The sequence below is a fragment of the Dipodomys ordii genome, unplaced genomic scaffold (genome assembly GCF_000151885.1).
Source record: "Dipodomys ordii isolate 6190 unplaced genomic scaffold, Dord_2.0 Scaffold76, whole genome shotgun sequence".
NCBI lineage: Eukaryota > Metazoa > Chordata > Mammalia > Rodentia > Heteromyidae > Dipodomys > Dipodomys ordii.
Window position 1 is genome coordinate 9,046,487 of NW_012267292.1, and position 18,696 is coordinate 9,065,182.

The following is an 18,696-nucleotide window of genomic DNA, read 5'->3' on the forward strand; positions in this document are numbered from 1 at the left end:
GCTAGCACTCTACCACTTGAGCCACAGCGCCACTTCCGGCTTTTTTCTTTTTGCTTATGTGGTGCTGAGGAATCGAACCCAGGGCCTCATGCACGCAAGGCAAGTGCTCTACCACTGAGCCACCTTCCCAGCCCCATTGTGATCATTTATAAATGACTCAGTAAAATCACTCCCTAAGTGTCTTTTTTGAATAAGGAATATCTTTTAGTTTGTCATTGTAACTTTTGTGTATTTTCCAGTATATCAAATTAAATTTCTTTTGCTCTCTGAAATACTTTTTCATAAAACACATTGGTACTGAAGTACCAATGAAAATAGCATTTCTACACCATTACTAAGATATGTCTGTGCTGGGATGTTGCTCAGTGGCAAAGTGCTTGCCCGGCAAGAACAACATCCTGGGTTTGATCCCCAGTACCACAAATCAAAAGACAAAAAAAAAAAAAACAGTTACAATAACAAAAGCTTTGTCCTATTTTTAGGATAAAAAGTTATTGCAATATAGCATTGGGCCACTAGATGGAGCCAAAAAGACTAATTTGTGTTTGCCTTGGCCTTTTGCCTGAAACCATTTCATTAATCTTGCCATGCTTTCCACCTAGAGAGTAGCTCTTTGAACATTTATTACTTTCATTTTACCTTCCCAAATTTAAAATTTTTGTAAATATTTCTTCTTTTTTATTTCATTTTGATATAGTAGCCAACCTCGAAGCTGGAAATTCCTTCGCTATTCACCACCCTCCCCACATCTCTCCAACTCAGCTAGATAGCAGGATTACAGGAAATTATTCTTTTTAGTTACACACCCTCAAACATAAGAATTCAAAAGCTATAAAATTTTATGACTCGTGAATTATGTATTATAAATATACATGAGTTATTATGTGATTGACATACTACTTTCTAGTGAATATGTTCTAGCATGGAGGAGCCGTAACTAAATACAAAGGTACTAATTTTTGCCATGGAATTAATAATATTACAACTACTACTACATGCTGCAATTAAGTGATGAAACATGTAAGTGGATAAGCATTCCTTTCTAGTAAGTTTCCTGTAGGGGAGGGGAGAGGCCCTCCCCAATAAGCTACAGTTTTCTTTGCACACAGGCCTGGTTCAGAGTACTAAGTAAATACACAGCTTGGAATGAGCTAGTTCAGAAAATGCCTAGCCCCAGGAACTCAGTTAGTTAGTTTTGTTCTTTCCTTTCTGTTGATTACTAGGCAACATTTACTATCCTAAGAGATCAACAATCCTAAGACAGTGCACACCCAGTACTTACCCTCTCCGACCAGGCCACATGGTTGGCTTTAGGTCATATAATTGCACCACATGCAGGTTACCAGGCTCCCTAGAGTTCTTTGGTACTGCCAATTAGGAAAGTGAAGGTCAGTGAGACACAGAGCTCTGGAGTTATTCACCTTGTACCTTCTCTGGAAGGGAAAAATGCAAAAGGGATCACTAAGGCTGGTGTCAGAATAAATGGAATGAAAAATAATCAATATACAACAGAGATATGAAAATGTCACAGTTTCAGAGACGTTAGTAAAAATGTATTATAACAATAGCTTAATAAGAATGAGTTGATAAAAATATTAATAACAGGACTGTATCTTTGTTCTTAAATGGACTCATTAGTAGGAATACAGCCTTTTCAAAGCCCTTAATTTAAATTAGCTTTTTTTTTCATGTTTTTATTCTAGATTGCCTAAACCACCTACTTCAACAGTAGAGTAAGTATATAGCTTCTATTTTCCTCCCCTGTTATAATCAAGAAAATAATATTGGCTGTTTTTAATTATTTACGTGGTTGTAAGGATAAGTGAGGTTTATGATACTTGGAAGGGGAAGCCAATGCAAGTCCAAGATAATATTGTTCTGATTTATCCCCAGTTACATCCACTGCCAAGCTTTATATTTTTCTTTTAGTATCACTGCTTTAGAATATAGGAGTATTAGAAAGTAAGGAATTCCCATATACTCAAAGCCAATGTCACCCACTATTTATATTAATGCGGCACACATTTGTTAATGAACCAAGATTAATGCATTACAATTACCTGTAGTCCATATTTTACTCAGATTTACTCAGTTTTTTTCTTCCTAGGGTCTCACCCAGGACATCACATTATATTTAATTCACATGCCTTCTTAAGTACTTCTTAACAGTGATAGTTCTTAGACTTTTTTTGTTTGATGACCTTGGAAACTTTGAAGATTGTAAGTCAAATATTTTGCAGAGTATTTGCTTCCAAATGATTTTGACTGATTTTTTTAAACAGTCCTGGGGCTTGTATTTGGGAGCTGGGGCCTGTCCTTGAGCTTCTTTTGCTTAAGGCTAGCACTCTACCTGCCCGATATGGCAGGAAAATAATCCTTACATATCAGCCTCCTGAGTGGCTAGGATTACAGGTGTGAGCCACCAGCACCCAGCTGATGTTTTTCTTATAATTAGATGAAGATAGTATGGTTTTTTTGAGTGGAAGCCTACCACATCCAAGTTACCTGTTGTCAACATGATTTATTACTGTTGGCGTAACTTGATCACTTGGCTTAGGGCATGCTTGTCAGGCTCCCTCACTGTACAGTACCCTTGTCCCTCCTTTCCACACTGTACCCTTAAGGAGAAAGTCACTGGGCATATACAGAAAGCAGCTGGAATTAGATGTCACTTTTCAACATCAGAGAACTCAATTAAATGAGTTGTCATTCTTCTGCATAAGAGATGTACTAACTTTGCTATTTATTTGTTTTGTTGGTCCTGGGTCTTGAACTCTGGGCCTGGGTGCTGTCCCTCAGCCCTTCAGCTCAAGGCACGTGCTCTACCACTTGAGCCACACTGCCACTTCCAGTTTTCTGGTGGTTAATTGGAAATAAGAATTTCATGGCCATTTCCTGCCCAGGCTGGCCTTATATTGTGACCCTCAGATCTCAGCCTCCTAAGGAGATAGAATTACAGGCATGAGCCACCAGCACCCGGTTAACTTTGCTATTTATTAATCATTGGTTTTGAATTGTGGACTTACTGGTTTTTGTCTTGGTTTGATTTTGAGGGGTTTTTTTGTTTTGTTTTGTTTTTGGCTTTTGTGGTCTTTTTGTACTTAGGTAGTATTTCAATGCCACTCTATTTTGTCCCTTAAATTGGCCATAAGATCTTTGAATTTGTGCCTGTATTCTTTTGACATTTTCCCTATCCTTGCTAGGTTTAGGGGTGGGTATTTTTGGTTTGTTTTTGTTTGTTGTAAGTATGTCCTTATTTTCTGACACTTCAAGATCATCTTGTTTATTTCCTGTCCCTGTCCTGGAGTAAGCCATAACTCAAACAAACAAACAAAAAACGTTCCTTTTATTGGGAACTACTATATTTAAAATTTTAAAAAAATAACAGATCTCAATACTAGGTGTTTTGGGTTTGTTAACTGAAATTGTTTCAGTTAAAATAAAGAGCTGTTTCAAAGGTTATCAGAAATAAGGTCTAGGTCATTTCTGTTCTGTTTCATTTTTAAGGGAACAACTGTGTGAAGAATCTTTTGTTGTTGTTGTTTTTTTTAATTCTCTTCACAAGAGTAAGAGAAGAAAGGCCTTTTTGTCTAAGTTACATTTTGGGGGCTCACCATTCCACTTGTAGTCTAATATGTTTCAAAATGGGAGACTAGAAATCCAAAACCAAGACATGGGCAGAGATGGCCCCTTCTAGACCTGTGAGAGAGAATGTCTTCCACATCTTGCATCTGACACTCTGGAGGTTTTCTGGCAACCTTTGGCATTCCTTGGCTTGTAGATGTGTCTGCTGTGATCTGACTTTATCTTCACATTTCTTAGCATGTACTTGCCTATATCCGAATTGCCTTTTTGATAAGGACACTAGTCATACTGGATTAGGGGCCCACCCTACTGCAATTACATATAATTACATATAATAACTAATTACATATGGTGAATCTCTTTCCAGATTGGGTCACAATATAAGGTTTTGGAATTAAGACTTTAACACATGGATTTGGAGAGAAACACGGTTCCACCCATACATGGGTCTTGGTCTTTTACTTAATTATTGGGTTATAAATGACATTTCTTGGTTCTGTGAATCTCTTAATCTTTTTTTTAATCTCTTAATCTTGATCTTGATTTTCTTCTAGTTTACATAGCTCCTACTTCTTTTTTTTTTCTCTTAACCTGTCAGTTCTCCAAATGATAGGAAAAGTATATCACTGTATTTTTAATTGTGACCTTCATGTTTTTATTCTTTCAGTGTTCTAGCCATTTTGCCTTTTCTAATTTCAAAACAGTCTGAATATATAAACAAGCAGCATATTTTATTGATCAATTACTCAAAGAAGCAGATGGCCTGGATTAAAGGTTCTATTCAAGATAGTTACCTTAGTCAGGTGCTAGTGACTTACACTTGTAATCCTAGCTAACTCAGGAGGCTAAGATTGAGGATCACCATTCAAAGCCAGCTCCAGCAGAAAAATTCCTGTGAGACTCTCATCTCCAATTAACCACTCAAAAACCAGAAGTGGTGTTGTAGCTGAAAGTGGTAGAGTGTTAGCTATGAACAAAAGAGCTCAGGGACTGGGCCCAAGCCCAAGTCCTACAACTGACAAAAGGAAAAAAAAAAATGGTTACTTTACTGAGCTAAATGCCCAAAATAATTCTATAAAATAAGTTACCTGAATCCATTTAATATAAGAAGCAAAAATGTAAAACAACTAGATGATTAGTTATGATTTATTTTAAAAATTAGATTTACAGCCAAATGCTGGTGGTTCATGCCTACAATCCTAGCTACTCAGGAAGCAGAGATCCAAGGATTGAGGTTCAAAGCCAGCCTAGGCAGAAAAATCCAGTAGACTCTCATCTGTGATTAATCATCATCAAGAAGCCACAAGTGGAAATGTGGCTCAAGTGGTAAAGTGCCAGCCTTGAGCAGAAAAGCCAAACAAGAGCACAAAGCCTTAGCTGAGTTCAAGCACCAGCACACATACACACACACAATAAATTTAGTTTTCATTTCACTTTGAATATTAAGGACATTTCACATGTTTTAGTGTAGGTAATCTAAGAATGCTAATTCCATGAATGTAGGAACTTTCTGGGTCTCTGTTCTATCCCTAGGAATTAGAATGGTATCTGTTACAACAAAGGGTCCCAATAAATATTTGATGACTAATTGTTTTCATTGCATTTCTTTCCCTTCTGTTTTTGTTTTATTAACTAAATCTAAGAGAAATCTGCTTGCCATATCCAATTGAGCACCCCTACCATACACACATATGTCGCAGAGCCATGTTCCCAACCTTCACGTCGCCAAAGGACCTGTACACTGGCATTAAAGCTCAAGCCCATCAGCCTTTTCCTCCCACAATGCCAACCAAGGCCTATGATTCAACAGTTTTGAAGACAAGAGGTAAAAATGTAACTTGAAATGAAGTCCACTTATTGGGGTTTATTCAATAATAAAATTAAAGTGAGTCACGCCAAGGACTCAAAACACTGATCTGTAGATTAGTAGGTGAAGAAAGCCATCCTCAACTGGTAACTGCACTACGCAATCAGCAAGGACCCTAACTATAGACCAATTAAGTCAAACTCTGCAGACACTGCTGATGCTTCTTATTTATATATAGTATCCCAAGGTAGAATCAGAAATTCAAAGTTTGTAAAAATTGGTTGCTTTATTCTACTTGTATTTTTGGTTTTCACTCTTTATTCTGTCTTTTTTATTACCTTTAAGTAGTTTACAGAAAGTTTCAATTTATGTGTCAGTCTGTGAGCACAGGACATTTTGATCAATGTAACCCCTTCCATCTTTCTCCCCCATCTCTCCCAACCCTACCCATCACCTCAATTTTACTAGTTCTTGTCCTCTCATGAGGCTGGCTTTTAAAATTCCATCCTAACTAAGGTGATGAGCACAAGGGACCATGATTGGTCCAGTCCTGGAAGTCTGTTCATGAGGCAGCAATTATAGTTAAATTGAATGGCCACCATTGTAATAAGTCTCAGAAAGTCATGGGAGCTATTTATTCAGGTATTCAGGTCCTCTTTTCATACTGGAGCATCTGCCCAGATGTGTGTATTAGAGAGGATGGAAGTCCCCCTACCAGTCATCGAGTCTCCCCACAGTAGATACCTATGCTGAGAGGACCTGAACTTGTGGGAAGACAAGAGTGACCTCTGGAGAAGGACTGAAAATATTAGAAAGAGGGCAACTAAAGGTGACAAAAGGAACATGGTAGGCAGAGATAAATAATGAAGTTCGATTGAAGGTAAGACAATCTCAAGAATTGTCCTATCTAGTAGTACAGTTCTTTTGACACAAAAAACAGGAACAGAATACTATCCTCCTCAATACCTTGTCAGCAGACAGTAATGTTTGGAGAAGGTGTGGCAGAGGGCTTAAGAGCATGAACTCTGGAGTTGGGGTGTAATTCTAGATCTTCACTTCCTATGTCATGGGCAAGGTTTTTCTCTGCCTCCACTTTTCAGTATGTAGAATTAGGAATACTGGTGTCAACTTCATAGATATACAGATGTTAGCTATTAGTACTTTCTTTTTCTCTTTGTTGCTCAGTGTAGAATCTCAAGAACTTTTTCCCCCTGAGTTGGCTGTGAACCAGGATCCTTAGATCTCAGCCTCCTGGATTATAGGCATAAACCATCAACCACCCAGTTGCAATGTTATCTTTATTGCTCTGTAATCTTAATGTAATGACTGCAGTACTGCAGTGTGGGTGCATGCTGAACTTCCCCATTATCTCTCAGGCCAGTCAGCATCAACAAAGCCATTGTGAGCTGTGTCAGATTCTGTGACTGTTTAGTGTATTATCTTAGGGGAACAAACAAGGGAATGCTTTGCAAAAGATTCTAAGAGAGGAAGTCTTGACAAGTGGATACTTCTGAAATTACATTTAGTGCATAGTTAGTAAAAATTAGCAGAAATATGTGTTAAATTCATAAAAACCACCTTTAAGTGTACTTGAAAATAAGAAAATGATAGAAATACATTGTTCTCCCAAGCACCTCCTCTCTGACCTCTTACTCATATGAGATTGTAAACACACATAGTACACTGAAGTAATCTTTATGACAAAGATCTTTCCATGAACTAGTACTGCATTAGCTCTCTATTCTTCCAATTTATTTTTATTAGAAATAAGTAGCAGGTAGGTTAAGGCTATCGAAGCAGATTGCCTGAGGGAATTTTCTCACCTATTAGTGTGATCTTGAGAAAGTTGCTTATTCTCTCTGTGCCTCATCAGCTTCTTCATTCATTATAGTACATTTCTCATAGTAATAATATGAAAATGAGTATGATAGTATATGCGTGTGTGCATGTGTGTGTATATATATCTATATATGTACACACATATACATGCACACACACACACACACACACAATACTTGGTACAATGATTAGCACATAGTGTCCAATAAATGCCAGCCTTTTTTCTTACTACATTTGAGTGTGGGTCTTCCGAGCATTCTTTAATGTGAAATCTTAGATGAGACCTAAGGAGGCCATGCTATGTTTCATAAAGTTTATCATATTATTAAACCTCCAAAAGTTATATTTTTTTAACTGTTCACTCATTCAGTATCTTTTTGTCAAGGATGTACTAACTCTATCTTAGAAAACACTTGGTATTTAGGCAGAGAAAAGCTAAAACAAGTAGTAAAAAGGAGGTTGGGAAGGTGGCTCCATGGTAGAGCACTTGCCTTCATGCATGAGGCCCTTGGTTCGATTCCTCAGCACCACATAAGCAAAAAGAAAAAAGCCAGAAGTGGTGCTGTGGCTCAAGTGGTAGAGCACTAGCCTTGAGCTGAAGAGGTGAGGGACAGCGCCCAGGCCCAGAGTTCAGGCCCCATGACTGAGCCTCTGGAAACCAGAATAAGGTTCAGGAAACTTTATTACACATCTAAGGATCTCTCACATTAAGTACTAGATGTCTCTCTTTCCCCCTGGCCCCAGCCATGGCTGCTAAGACTACTAGCATTAGAGACTTATTCTCAACTATGTGGCTTACTTTGCTCACACAGGGGCTCCAGAATTCAAAAGCAGGCTGCATCTAGGCTTGGGGGTATCGAGCAGGTGATAGAGTGCATGTCTAGCAAGGCATGTTCTAGAAAAGGAAATGTAATGCTTAGCTGTCACTAATAGCTACAAGCTACACCAACATTTGTCTCCATCTAGATCATCTTCTTTCATTATGTTCATAAAACCCATTAGCTAAATGACTATTCTTTATTTATTCAGGATAACATTCCTTTCCTTGAAAATTTCAGGTAATCCTTACAGATATGAACTGATTGACTATCCCATGGATTCAAAGAAGAAAGCATTAACTTGGCCAGGTCAAGGTGTTTATTATGATGTAAGTATCTTGCAAAATGTGTGTTTAACACTGTTATATGTTATAGACTGTAATAGACAATTTGCTCCAGGAAAGTTAGAATGAACTTGTGACTTTAAAGGAGCATCATTATTCCACAATACTGTGAAATTCGGGAAATTATGTAATCACTTAATCACAATAAAAAAAAAGAACCTCGGGGAAGGTAGGGAGGGAAGGGATGGTAGGGGGAAAACAATGGAGGGGGTACTCATTACCTCACTCATGTAACTGTAACCCTCTGTATAGTATCTTTACAATAAAAATAAAATAAAAGGGCTTTTTGCCAGAAAAAAAATGTGTGTTTAAAATAAAGTATAATTAACACTTATCCAGTAAGTGTATAAAAATTTAAAAGGTGGGGCTGGGAAGGTGGCTCAGTGGTAGAGCACTTGCCTTGCATGCATGAGGCCCTGGGTTCGATTCCTCAGCACCACATAAGCAAAAAGAAAAAAGCCGGAAGTGGCGGTGTGGCTCAAGTGGTAGAGCACTAGCCTTGAGCTGAAGAGCTGAGGGACAGCGCCCAGGCCCAGAGTTCAGGCCCCACAACTGGACCCAAAAAAAATAAAATAAAAATTTAAAAGGTGGACATTTTGTTTTCTATCGAGGTAAAAACTTTGAAATTTTTATCATGATTCACATCATCTTTATTAAACCGTTCATCAGCTTCTGGTAGCAGTGGAACATTTTCACAGTTACAGAACACAGCACGGTTATCCTCAGGAAGAGAGTGAGGAAGGACGTTGTTTCACACAGTGTCCCTGGCCTTGTTCTTAGGATTCATAATATGTGAAGTATTCTAAATATGCATAGAGTAAATGGGAGGTTATTTACATTTGTAAGCTACTATCATGCCAATCGTAATGTTTTACATTCCTATCAAGTCTAACATAAAACAGTGGTCACCATTTGTTAAGAAATTGCATACACTAACCACTTCTGATATATATCATTAAGCCCTTAGAAGGATTAATATCATCAATACCATTTTAGAAATAGGAACAATAAGGCTCAGATAGCTTTTTTTTTCCCCAAGGTTTTGAACTCAAGGCCTCACACTTCCTATCCTGGCATTCTACCACTTGATCCATAACCCCAATTTTTACTGGTTATTTTTGAGATAGGCTTCCTGAGAGCTCTACCTGGTTGGCCTCAAACCTCAATTGAACACTCAGACTCTTGAGTAACTGAGATTACAGGCATGAGCCACTGGTGTGTAGCTTCTGATGGTTTTTGACTATGTCATGATCACAAAATTCAGGTTTGTTAAACTCTAGTCTCTGCTCTTAACCTCTCTGGCATAACTTCACATGGATTAGTACAGGAAATTCTAAAACATGAGGGAAAGTATCTAGACATTTGAAAATAATAATAGCTGCCATTTGTTACCCATGCAGCTTAGGAGGGGCAGTGTTAAGTGTTTTCCATATATTGTTTGTACCCAACAATCACAACTTCTTAGCGTCAAAGTGGTCCTAATACAGTATGCTTACAAATTAAATGAGATCCAATAAAGAAACAGTGCTAAAAGGCTAAAGTCTCCAAATGACAATAAGCTCTCCACATTAAGACTTTACTTGCTCCCTGTTAAGCCTCAATAAGCCCAATTATTCAAGACTAAAACAAAAAAAAAAAAGAACAAGATCTTTTTAAAATTTCATTTTTGATTTTCTGATGTTTTACTGATTTATTGAGCTTTGGTTCCTTGCCCAGAGCCCTCAGGACTTTGCACATCATTTCAAGTATAGGTATTGGATAAATGTTTCATATTGAATATCACTCTTTTGTAGACTGGAGAATCTGCCTAGAAACTAACATATGAGGAACTGGAATCCCTTCTCCTCCTATATCAGACACAAACTGTGCCCTGGGCACAGTGTACTTCACAAGTGAACACCTCCCACATGAATGATTTCAAACGGCTCCTCTCTCACTAACCCTTCAGTATAACAACACTTTACTACACAGAAAACTCACCAGCTCCCCACTCAAATATTTCCTGACTTCCTAGGTTATACTAAATCACATTTCCTATTTTTTCTGTGTGTAGTAGTCTATATTTTAATAGGTTAATAGGTAACTACCATTAGTTTAACTTTCCCCAGATTCATCCAGCCCCTTAGAACAATATTTGGAAGAAAAAAAAAGTCCTTATTTCAAGTAAATTGGTTTACTTAAAAATAATGAGAAAGATAAGAAAAAGTAACAAGACTTTCTTTGCCCCTGAGTAAGGAAGCCATGTATTTCTTTCTTTTTTTCTTTTCTTTTTTGTTGTTGTTGTTGTTATTGATTGTGGGGCTTGAACACAGGGCCTGGGTGTGCTGTCCCTGGGCCTCCTCTCTGTGCTCAAGGCTAGCACTCTATCACGTTGAACCACAGTGCCACTTGCAGTTTTCTGCTGGTTAATTGGAGTTAAGAGATCTCGTTGACTTTGCTGCCTGGGCTGGCTTTGAACCACCATCCTCAGATCTTAGCCTCCTAGGATTTACAGGTGTGAGCCTCCAGCACCTAGCAAGCCATGTATTCCTTAAAGGTGTAGAGGCATGGTTCCAGGACAAACTTCCAGGGACCTTTTACCAGGAGCACAAAATGCATGTACGCTTACTGCTTCAGCCTTTCTGGGTTGCTGGCAGTCATGCCACCTTTATGCCCCAGAACTTTAAAGGGACCGTCTCTGATACTCGTGCTGTGCCCTTCCCTATGGGACAGGACCTTCCACGGGTCAAGGAGACCCTGTTTCCATTTGGGGCCCACACTCCCTGGGCCACAAAATTCTCTGTTCAATTAACTCCTAGGAACTCTTCCTCAGGTTTAGCTTTACTAGAGTTAGTGCTATTGAGCCAGTACACACCTGTAGGCCAAAAGGGAAGCTATGGATGGCCATGGTTAGAAGTAGGGGTGATGGGAGGACCAAACAGGTAGAAGAAAGCAATGAGCTACTAAGACAGGGGTAGCATCTGGCTCTTCCTAAACCACCAATTACTGGTACAGAATTCAGTATTTCAAGGAATCTAAGGTGAACCTGGATTTCAAGCTATTGTGTCAAAGTAGAAGATATGTTTTACTTAACGGTTTATTTGCTTGATATAAATTAAACCCTTTAGGAGCTTGATGCTGGTGGTTCACACCTATAACTCTAGATACTCAGGAGGTTGACATCTGAGGACCATGGTTCAGAGTCAACACAGCCAGGAAAGCCCATGAGACTCTTCAGTTAACAACCAAAAAGCCAGTCATAGAGCTGTGGCTCAAGTGGTAGGGTGCCAGCCTTGAAGCTCAAGACCCAGTTCAAATAATACCCCGAGTTCAAACCCCAGTATCAGCACAAAATTAATGAACTATAAATTGTTTAGACAGGATATGACTTTCTATTTGCATTTAACATTGGGCTCTGAAAATGTTAAGGGTGTGCTAAACTACTAGCACAACAAACGCTTAATATTCAAAAAATGTATGCTGCCATCCATATTTCTGCTTCTGATGCTTGGTAGTGTCCACAACTCTGCACTGTCACTCAAGGCTCAGTTCCTGAGGGATGACATAATCTGGTCTCTTCTTACTCCCTCCAACTCCATTCCCAGTCCTACATCTCCATTCAGTTAGGATCAATCTCTCCCCATGAACTTCCAAGTCATTTTCTTAACCTCTTGTATAGTAATTTGTGTTCATCTCTCCTCTCCTACCCATGATGCTTCTGGATGGCAGGATCTGGTCTATTCTGTTCTCCTACACTACTGTGCACATATAGGTGTTTAGTAAAGACTTACTCTGAGTATTATCAATCTAAGAAAAGTGAAGTTCTAAGTAAGCAGAAAGACTGCAGTGAAAGTTACTCATGCATACCTCTGGATAATGCAAATCAAACATCATAGTTTTAGGTATCTGAAAAAATGAAAATTGGATTTGAATGATTTTGAGTAATTTAATCTTCATTAGAGAATTGTGAAATACATATGGTTTAATTTCAGGCAGGACAGAAAAAAAATAGAATGCACACGATTTTGACTAAAATTAGCTGAAACTGCATCTCAGTCTGCATTGTATCCCTAAAAATATTTCACTAGAAGTAGAATATCCAGGGATATTTCTCCAATATAAGTTATTAGAGCATTTTAAAGAAGACTTGGTACCTTTGTTTTTTTTGCCAGTCATGGGGCTTGAACTCAAGGCCTGGGCACTGTCCCTGAGCTTCTTTTGCTCAAGACTAGCACTCTATCACTTGAGCCACAGTGCCACTTCCAGCCTTTTCTATTTATATGGTACTGAGGAATCGAACCTGGGGCTTCATGTATGCGAGGCAAGCACTCTGTCACTAAGCTACACTCCTAGCCCAAGACTTGATCGTTTCTCTAATAAAAATATTGTGCTTAATTCTAAGTATGGTGATAGGTAGAGCTACCATGCCTGGCTTATATTAAATAGTAGTAAGAAAATAAAGAATATAAAGTATCTGACTTCAACCTAGAATTTCCTTTGCCTCTTTTCCTGATGAGACCTTACTAACAATGACATTAATATCAATAATCTTTATGTTCTTATTCTAGTTTCCTAAATGTGTCGACAAAAATAAACCAGTGTTCTATCCCAAACCTCCTAAAACCTATGCTCCTAACCCTTTAAACTCATGGGATTCTCTGAGCTCCATGAGAGAAGCCAACATACAAAGAAATCTTGAGAGGTCTCACTGGATCACTTCATATAATCATGATTTCACAGGTATGAGTTCAATACCAGTAAAAAATAAGAACAAAATCAAGATATTCAGCGAATGCCATCCCAAGCTTTCATTTTTTAGTGTATTTGCATTTCTCAATCTAAGTACAAATGTAAATTCAGGTGGGGGTTAACTTTCTTATAATGTATATGTGGAAGATAGGATTAATTTTCATTTGATTGGTTTTAGTTGTATTCTAAGGGAAAGGTCTCATTTTTCTATAAAGGATAATTTAATTATTATTATTTACAAAATAATGAGACAATGTTTCCATTAAGGTCTTGGGCCCATGAACCCCCTTGAACTGGATGATTACCATGAAAAGGAGGTAGCAGAGCTAACTGGAGAGATAGGATTTGACCCACCACCTGTAAGTCAACTCTCAATTATTTGAGGGAAGAATATCCTTGTACCAGAGTTTTTCTTGCTTTGCCCATCTTCTGTTTGTTTTATGAGCATTAGCAGCCAGCCTAACTCATTTTGGAAGTCAATTCAGAACTGTTTGGAAAAGCAAAACTTTTCTTCACATGGCATTTTTAAACATTTTTATTATGCTGCTGTTGTTAAGGTACCTAAGGGAATTGGTTTATAGAACAGTAGAGCTTTTCTAGTGACTTAATGAGATTCTGGATCTTATATATATCTTGTATATTGAATTTTTGAAGGGATGAAGAGTTCTTCCTAATACAATAACTGAGAATTGGCTGAATTACAACCAAAAGCCAAAACATTCTCTGCATACATCAGTAGATACATTTGTTATTCTTTTTGGCAGTTCTGGAGTTTGAACTCAAAACCTTGCGCTTACTAGGCAGGGTGAACCACACCTGCAGCTTTTTCTTTTTTGTTTTTGGTTGGTCGTGGGGCTTGAACTCTGGGCCTGGGCACTGTCCCTCAGCTCTTCAGCTCAAGGCGAGAAGTCTACCACTTGAGCCACAGCGCCACTTCCGGTTTTCTGGTGGTTTATTGGAGATGAGATTCTCACAGACTTTCCTTCCCAGCCTGGATCCTCAGATCTCAGCCTCCCTCCTAGCTAGGATTACAGGCATGAGCCACCAGTGTCCAGCATGCAGCTCTTTTTCATACTGGTTATTTTTGAAGTAGGATCTTACTTCCTGCCCAGGTATCATCCTATTTTTTACTTGGACTGTGATCCTATTTTTCACTTCCCACCATGGCTACAATGACAAGCATGTGTACCATATTCAACTTCTTACTGTTGAGATGGTGGCTCATGAACTTTTCTGCCTGGCTTGCCTAAAATCACAGTCCTCCCTATTGCAGCATCCGATGTAGCTAGTGATGAAGGCACCCTTCATCAGTACTAAGTTTTTATAATGACTTGGTAATTGATTATATGGAGTGGCTTGAAAGAATCAAGTCCTTAAGCTAGCTTAAGTTATGTAAATGAGATGATCTAGTAGTATATATATATATATATAGTTTTATTATATTTTATCCTCCATAACTGCAACTCTTGAGAACAAAATATCTTCAAAGACATAAGTTGTAGAAAGATTGCTTCAGAATACATTTTGAATAAGGATGAATAGAGAATCAAAATAGATTGTTTTTAACTATAAAAGTTGAATGAGAAAACATGTTAAAATTTTTTTGGGAAGAGAAGAAGGAACAGTCTTAGATCGGATTGAACATATGAAGTCCCCCTCTGTATAACTAATGTAAGCAAATAAAAAAATAAGATACAAAAAATAAAGATGCATGGACTGGGAATTTGGCTTAGTGGTAGAGTGTTTGCCTCACTTGCATGAAACCCTGGGTTCAATTCCTCAGTACCACATAAGCAGAAAAAGCCGGAATTGGCACTGTGGCTTAAGTGGTAGAATGCTAGCCTTGAGCCAAACCAGCTCAGGGATAATGCCCAGGCCCTGAATTAAAGCTCCAGGACTGGCAAAAATAAAAATAAAAAATAAAGGCCCAGTTGAGAGCCTGAAAAAAAATTGTATCAATATGAACTCTTTTTAGAACTCAACTGAGCATATTCATGTTATATTAGAGTTTCAGCATTTCCTAATGTGATGGAGATAAAATGGAGTCATAGACTGCCCTTATTATTCATTTAGGGATTTGGTTTTGATTCTTTTTTGTGGGGGGGTCCGGTCGTGGGGCCTGAACTCTGGGCCTGGGCACTGTCCCTCAGCTCTTCAGCTCAAGGCTAGCGCTCTACCACTTGAGCCACAGCACTACTTCTGGCTTTTTTCTTTTTGCTTATGTGGTGCTGAGGAATCATGCATGCAAGGCAAGCGCTTTACCACTGAGCCACCTTCCCAGCCCCTGGTTTTGATTTTTCACTTGCAATAGGTATTTGGATTTGGTTTTGATTTTTCACTTGTAATGGGTATTCTCTATCAGGAAAGATTACATACATATACTCTAACCCTGTCAGGGTTATGCATATCAGATGGTTTACTCTGGTAAAGCATACTTTAGTAATGATAAAAATAGATATGATTTTTTTTTGTATAGAGTAAAATAAAGGTACTAAAAGCTACTTCTGACATAATAAGATACTGTTGAAATCTGATATGATCTATTCTATCCTTTACTTCAGTAACATATAACAGCACATCTGAGAGAAGGGTTTTTTTTTTTCTTGGTATATTTTCTCAAACTTAATTAGCTAAAAGGCACAATAATTTGTTGACTCCATATGGGAAATCCTTCAACCATATACAATTATATACAGGCTAGCTTCTGATATGATGATTCTGAATCCATCTTAACCTCCTGTGGGTTTTTTCCTCAATCACTTATTTGACCACTACATAGATTCTTTGATTAACTCTTTACTAAGCTTACTCTTCACATAATCTAGCCAATCTTCCATCTTCTAACTATCCATCAATACATTTTTTTCTTCATATATTTTAGGGTATATTTTTGTTCTTCACTCATAAACATTTAGCATGCATATCATTAACCAGAGCTCAGAATTTATTTGCAATTTATTTTTCTTTTTCTTTTTTTTTGGGTCCGGTTGTGGGGCTTGAATTCTGGGCCTGAGCGCTGTCCCTCATCTCTTCAGCTCAAGGCTAGTGCTCTACCACTTGAGCCACAGCACCACTTCCGGCTTTTTTCTTTTTGCTTATGTGGTACTGAGGAATCGAACCAGGGCCACAGGCTTGCAAGGCAAGCGCTTTACCACTGAGCCACCTTCCCAGCCCCATATTTGCAATTTCTTTTAAGGTGAAATATACATTCATTGAGCAGGGCAACAGTGGCTCGCACCTGTAACCCTAGCTCTCTTAGCAAGCTACTTAGTAAGCTAGAATTACAGGTGTGGGCTATTGTTATTTAGAGCCAGAGGATCCAGATTCAAAGCCAGCCCAGGTAGAAAAATCAGTAATACTCCATCCCCAAAACAACCAGCAAAAAGCAGGGATACTGACATGGCTCACAAGCCAGGCAAGCTCAAAACTCTTAGTTCAAGCACCTGAAACACTGGGGAGGGGTGGGGGGGAATTACATTACATCCTTTCACTGAAATTACATAAATGTTAAGAGTACTTCCACTGAGTTTTGACAAATATGTACACGTTAGTAACTCAAACTCCAGGAGTAGAGTGCTAGCCTTGAGCTGAAAAGCTGAGGGACAGGGTCCAGGCCCAGAGTTCAGGCCCCACAACCGTACCAAAAAAAAAAAAAAAAAGAATCTTTGCCTGGTCTAATGAAACACATTTTGACTAAGACTTAAACAACTCTACACAGAGTTAGTAAGTATCATTTACTGGTGATGGTTATAAGTTTATTCTAGGATTCCTTCATAGCTTTGAAAACATGAAAGAATTCCCACATATACATGTGTCTTTGTAGCAAAATAGAAAATCTGTCCATTCCTATTATCTAAAGCTAGAAAGGAAAAAAAAAATGCATTTATTTGGTCCAAACTTCAGTGTCTTTTGGGGAAGTGTGATAATAGTATTTGAACTCAATAATAGTATTGACTCCCATTTCTACACAAGTGCTCTTATCACATGAACTGTTCCACTAGTCCTGTTGGCACTGATGATTATTGAGATAAGAATCCCACTTTATGCCAGTACTGGCCTTGATCCTCCTATATGTGCTTGGATGACAGGCATGTACTACTATATTCAGGATGAAATAAGTGTCTCCAAAATTTTAACCCAGCCAGCCTTGAACCTGGATCCCCAATCTCCACCTTCCAAGTAGCTAGGATTACAGGCTTGAGCCACCACATTCAGAACTGAAGTATCTAATAGAACCTGCTATGTGCATGCTCCAACCCATCTCATATTTATTCAGTGAAAATGGTTATGACTGTTGAGCTATTGTTTACAGCAATATCTTTCTAATGCTATATTTATTCACTTTAAAATTTCTCCTTTTTATTCCTTCACTATAGCAAGAAAAATTCCACCCTGTCTTAAGACCCCCGAGACCTTTGGACGGGCGAATTTCACGACTTCTTCAAGACCGACGTCCTTTGGAGGCTATTGTCCAGGAAGGACCAAGTTCTTGCCCAGATTGTACACCTAGAGTTTTGTGTAATTTTCATACCTTCATCCCCAGTTCTGCAGAAATGATGGCCCTGAGCGATAACACAATGCCTGGCCTGGTTCACAAAACCAAAGATATTGATGAGAAGATTAAGGAAGAACGAAGTTTGCTGTCTCCCTGTACGCTTCCGACTTGCGACTTAACCAAAGACCTGACTAACATTTATGACTTAAAATCACTTCCAAAAATCACAGATACTAAAAAGACAGATGCTTTGTACTGGAGACAGCTGCCATTAAAATCTCCACCCCTACCTTACTATAAACCAAATTACCTTCAGTATGATCATCTTAAATCTTCCCTACGTGATCCACTTACTACGTGTCAAACTCCTCTCACCCTTAACTATAGAATGTTACAAAATAAGTCAAATATGGGTACTTTTGCTTTAGAAAATTTTTTAAATAAGCCAGATGAACAAGCGGACAAAGACAACGATGACACGAAGTCTCTTCTGGGTTGGATTCCTAAGGTTGAATCGGTCAAGTCTCACACCAACTTACTGGATCTGAAGAACTCTTTTTCGAAAAGTAATGCACAGAAGCAGTTCCATAATTCACTGCTGGGAGCTCACAAAGACCTCAGGGATAAACTGAATCCAGGAATGAAACATCAATTCTTTGGCCATAATTCTTATTATTTCTATAACTGAAACATTCCTTCTTCCTTTCAAAACCCAACTTCTTGCAAGAAAAAAAAATAGCAGTGTCCTTTTTTGCTGGGTTCTATTTCTAGCTTAAGCCATAGCAACCTTGTTAATAGGTTTATGTTTTCAGTAGTTTAAGTTAGGATCTAGCCAGGAACCCAGACAAACGTGATATTCTGTCTTCTTAAAAAGTTTAACAATTTATGAATAAAAAATTAGAGCCAGAAAAAAAATGAGTAGTCCGTAATCTCATTTAAAATCTACTCTAAAGAAGTTTTGTTTGGTTATATCGAAAAACAAACTTTACAACTTTGGTGGGGGGTGGGGGGGGCGGGGCAGGCAGGGATGTAAGGGGAAACAAACAAAGGAGGGAGCAACAATGCTTGATAAGAAATGTA

At 38.4% G+C, this 18,696-nt stretch overlaps 1 protein-coding gene across 1 annotated transcript in view; it reads left to right on the forward strand.

Annotated features, from left to right (window-relative positions):
* Positions 1-18,594, forward strand: part of LOC105991712 (chromosome unknown open reading frame, human C7orf31) — a 34,378-nt gene extending 15,784 nt beyond the window's left edge. The window contains exons 4-9 of the mRNA XM_013024392.1: positions 1,704-1,733; positions 5,229-5,410; positions 8,290-8,378; positions 12,941-13,112; positions 13,389-13,480; positions 17,498-18,594. Of these exons, the coding sequence (XP_012879846.1) occupies positions 1,704-1,733; positions 5,229-5,410; positions 8,290-8,378; positions 12,941-13,112; positions 13,389-13,480; positions 17,498-18,304 (1,372 nt within the window). The 3' untranslated portion in view covers positions 18,305-18,594. The remainder of the gene's footprint in view (positions 1-1,703; positions 1,734-5,228; positions 5,411-8,289; positions 8,379-12,940; positions 13,113-13,388; positions 13,481-17,497) is intronic.
* The last annotated feature ends 102 nt before the right edge of the window (positions 18,595-18,696 follow it).